Source organism: Cervus elaphus, chromosome 30 (assembly GCF_910594005.1).
Source record: "Cervus elaphus chromosome 30, mCerEla1.1, whole genome shotgun sequence".
Classification (NCBI taxonomy): Eukaryota; Metazoa; Chordata; class Mammalia; order Artiodactyla; family Cervidae; genus Cervus; species Cervus elaphus.
The window spans coordinates 37,596,315-37,600,447 of NC_057844.1; the positions used below are offsets into that span (position 1 = coordinate 37,596,315).

The following is a 4,133-nucleotide window of genomic DNA, read 5'->3' on the forward strand; positions in this document are numbered from 1 at the left end:
TCATAATAATCTTTCTCAACTTGGAAATCAGAAGATTTCATTTTTATTTGATGCAGTGTCATTAGCTTCCTTTTTTTCCTAAGAATTGGCAGCCAGAGGATTCTAATCAAGCAAGCCCTTTTCACTAAACAATGAAAACAAATACTAGATTGTATTATTTGATTTGTTTTTGTACTAAATATTCAGTACTGCTTCCCTGGTAGCTCAGTTGGTGAAGAATCTGTCTGCAATTCAGGAGACCCCAGTTGGATACCTGGGTTGGGAAGATCCCCTGGAGAAGGGAACGGCTACCCACACCAGTATTCTGGCCTGGAGAATTCCGTGGACTCTGTAGTTCATGGAGTCGAAAAGAATCCAACATGACTCGCGACTTTCACTTTAATACTCAGTACAATCACTCTTCAACTCAAATTTTGGAACTGGTGAAAAACTTCTTAAAGAAAAAACAAACCAAAAAAACCCGCAAAAACCTTCCTTCTCATCTTCAAAGGCTATACGTATATTACTTGAGTGTTTTTTTTTTTAATTAAAAATATTAAAGAAGAACAAAAGCAAATACATGATTTGTGTAACGTTATTGGTCGTTAAGGAAAATTACTCAAACTTTAGAAATGAGACGAACATTGACCAAAATATGTCCTTTCAGTATCATCGGGGCACAACAGAGCCACTGGAAGGATTATCTTTGTCTCTAAGAGACAAGCAACTCTGATAAACTATTTGCAATTAAACAGCCCGTGGGATGACAAGGTCAGACACCACTGAAGCAACTTAGCACAGTATATTTAATGTTGCAAACTAATTTCAAGCTTTCTTTTGCATCCTTTTTTGAATTGCGTTATCATTCTTCCAGCCCCTTTGCTGAGTTACACGGAATTTTCACATCTGATTGTATCTATTTGAATGAGAATGACATATTTCACATTTACACAAAACTTTGTTCTGATATCATGAAACAAAGAATCATTTGATTTTTCCCTGAAACAGAGAAATGCCAAACTTGAAACATTGGTGTGCTTTAGTCAACTTCCCAAATTTGACTGATGAGAATCACCAATGGAGGTTAATATAGCCAGGAATTTTGCTTTTAGTTGTAGATATTCAGAATCTCCAAGAAAGAGGTCTATTAATCTATGTTTTTAAAAAGAATCCCACATGACTTTATTATCAAATCTCTATACAAAATGCAGGTCTAGAACACTGGTTCTGAAAATATTTGTAGCCTGTAATTACTCTCCTTTGACTGCTACTCTGAAGTATAATCATATGCACCATAATGAAACAGCAGACTTTACTAAAACACTGGGTTGACCATATCAGCTTAAAAAATAGTCACAACCTAGAGGTTGAGCATTATGTTTTACTTGGTGGGAATATTCAAGCCCAGGAGACAGAATTTTAAGGAACCTTGAGAAAACTATCCCAAGGAATTGGGGGATGAGGGACTTGGGTGGAGGAGTCAGGTTATATAGAAGCTTGTAACAAGGGGCAGGTAGTCTGAATATCAAAAGATTATTGTTAATTAAAGAAAATGAGATATCTCAGGTTAAGGAATCTTGCCCTTTTCTATGTACAGGAAGATGCAAGAATTTGGCCTTACTGAAATTATTCCTTCCCTATGCATCTCAGCTATCTGGGGCCAGCATCCTGCGATTTGATTTTTCACATTATACAGTTCCTCCCTCATGGTAGGTAGTGGTGACAGCTCCCAGATGCAGCTAGATGGCTACCAGATAGCAGACATTGTTCTTTCTGGACTTAGAAATTCACATTTGGAGGGCCAGAATCCCTGATGGCTATGATTCCTTGTTTATTGATATGGCAGAAAATACTCCATTTCTCAGCCAAAAAGTTTGCTTGGGATTTTCCTGTAATAGTTTATGGAAAAATCCAAATGAACTTTTTGGCCAGACCAATAAAATAGTAAGTCTGTGTGTTGATAACAATGACTTCAGACAAAAGTCATTTCCTAAGTATTTAATATCTCAAAGTTTAAATATACATAAAAAATAATCTTTACATGTTTCATATATTCTGCATATTGAAAAATCATTAATGATACAGCAAAAGGCAAATGCTATAACAGTACTTCTAACTATATGAGACTTAAACCAATTCACTTTACCTATTTTTATTACTATGCTTCCAAATTCTGGTGAGAGTCTCACCAGAAAAAAAAAAAATCCTTCTATATGTATTTCAAGTGATATTGAGGTCATAAAATTGAATAAATAAACCTCCCAGGATCGCATCTGGAGAATGGCTTGTATTCTGCCAGCCTCGGAGTCGGGAGGGAAAGCAAGCCTGGCAGAGGTACCCATTCCATTCCCAGTTTGCTCAGTATCTGGTGATTGGAAGACACTCTGCAACAAGAGCTCAAGCCTCCGCGCAGGGCGAGAAAGTCCTTCCAAGAAGTCATCTTTGACGTGGTCTCTTGCCTCTTTCTTGAAGGCATCATGGCCGCCCTCAGACCCCTAGTGAAGCCTAAGATCGTCAAGAAGAGGACCAAGAAGTTCATTAGGCATCAGTCGGATCGATATGTCAAAATCAAGCGGAACTGGCGGAATCCCAGAGGCATTGACAACAGGGTACGCAGAAGATTCAAGGGCCAGATCTTGATGCCCAACATCGGTTACGGAAGTAACAAGAAAACCAAGCACATGCTGCCCAGCGGCTTCCGGAAGTTCCTGGTCCACAACGTCAAGGAGCTTGAGGTGCTGCTGATGTGCAACAAATCTTACTGTGCTGAGATTGCTCACAACGTCTCCTCCAAGAACCGCAAGGCCATTGTGGAAAGAGCAGCCCAGCTGGCCATCAGGATCACCAATCCCAATGCCAGACTGCGCAGCGAGGAAAATGAATAGACAGCTCGTGTGCACATTTTGTTTGTGGTAATAAAAGCATAAAACCTGAAAAAAAAAATTGAATAAATAATAGTAAACAAATACAGTGAAACATCTTAAGTAATTTTCATATTTTTATTTAATTCTCACCCTATACTATACTTTCTATACATATACTCTTTTAATTATTAGTGATTCATAAATTAGGAGTATTGGTTATATTTATATACACGAGAACTGCAGTTTATTTTTTATTTTTATTTTTATTAGTTGGAGGCTAATTACTTTACAATATTGTAGTGGGTTTTGTCATACATTGACATGAATCAGCCATGGAGTTACATGTATTCCCCATCCCGATCCCCCTTCCCACCTCCCTCTCTACTCAATCCCTCTGAGTCTTCCCAGTGCACCAGGCCCGAGCACTTGTCTCATGCATCCCACCTGGGCTGGTGATCTGTTTCACTATAGATAATATACATGTTTCAGCTGCAGTTTAGAGTTCAAATAGTTTGCTTAATTCACATAGTCAATACATGATGGAGTAGAAAATCCTAAATTTGTTCCTGAATTCATACTTTTTACACTTAACATTCAATTATCTAAATGCAATTCTTTATAAGAATCTTTGAAATTTCATGGCCAGGTAATTCAACTATATATCTGGTCTTAAATAGTCACAAAGACATATAAGCGTTACATCATAGAAAACAGTACATTTCAATGTAATCCTTTCTGTTTTTAAACAACACACACCCCAGACATGCGTGCCCAACACTTAGGGACGTCTTCTTTATATTGAGCTGATATGTGTAATAAACTGCATCCCTTTTCGAGGATCTGATCTGCCGATGTTTCAGCTTTACTCCCCTCCTTATTAATCTTTCAAATCCATTGAAACATTCTTGGTAAATAATTTTTCAATCACTGAATTGTCCTCAATCTCTCTTCTAAATATATTTCATCTACCTATTTTATTATTATAATATTGAAGCTAAGATAAAAAACTCTTTTATTTCATATATCTGGGGAGACTTCACATATTTTTATTTCCTCATTTTAAAAATTGTTTCATTGTTCTTATTAGCATTTTCCTTACTTTCTCTTTTAGCACTATCTGTGAGTTTCCTTATGGCGTTTACTCTCTTTTAACAATAATTGGGATATTAAATAAGATTAAGACAGCACTAATCCTCACTTGTCCCAGTTGTTTATTTCCAATTTTTGTATTGTCTTCTAATAACAAACCTTGTTTACAGGTTCTTAGAAAATTTGCAGTCTGTATTCTGA

At 36.8% G+C, this 4,133-nt stretch overlaps 1 protein-coding gene and 1 non-coding gene across 2 annotated transcripts; both read left to right on the forward strand.

Moving 5' to 3' along the window:
• Window positions 1–2,234: 2,234 nt before the first annotated feature.
• On the forward strand, window positions 2,235–2,374 carry LOC122687146. Its single transcript, XR_006339046.1, has one exon. It is a non-coding gene; the product is annotated as a small nucleolar RNA SNORA7 (small nucleolar RNA).
• A 27-nt stretch (window positions 2,375–2,401) lies between these two features.
• LOC122686715 (60S ribosomal protein L32-like) lies at window positions 2,402–2,910 on the forward strand. The gene has a single exon (XM_043891910.1). The coding sequence runs from the start codon at window positions 2,457–2,459 to the stop codon at window positions 2,862–2,864; it is 408 nt and encodes a 135-aa protein (XP_043747845.1). The 5' UTR covers window positions 2,402–2,456; the 3' UTR covers window positions 2,865–2,910.
• Window positions 2,911–4,133: the final 1,223 nt, after the last annotated feature.

Coding starts and splice junctions, on each gene's coding strand:
- LOC122686715 (XM_043891910.1), top strand. CDS start 2,457: ATGGCCGCCCTCAGACCCCTAGTGAAGCCTAAGATCGTCAAGAAGAGG.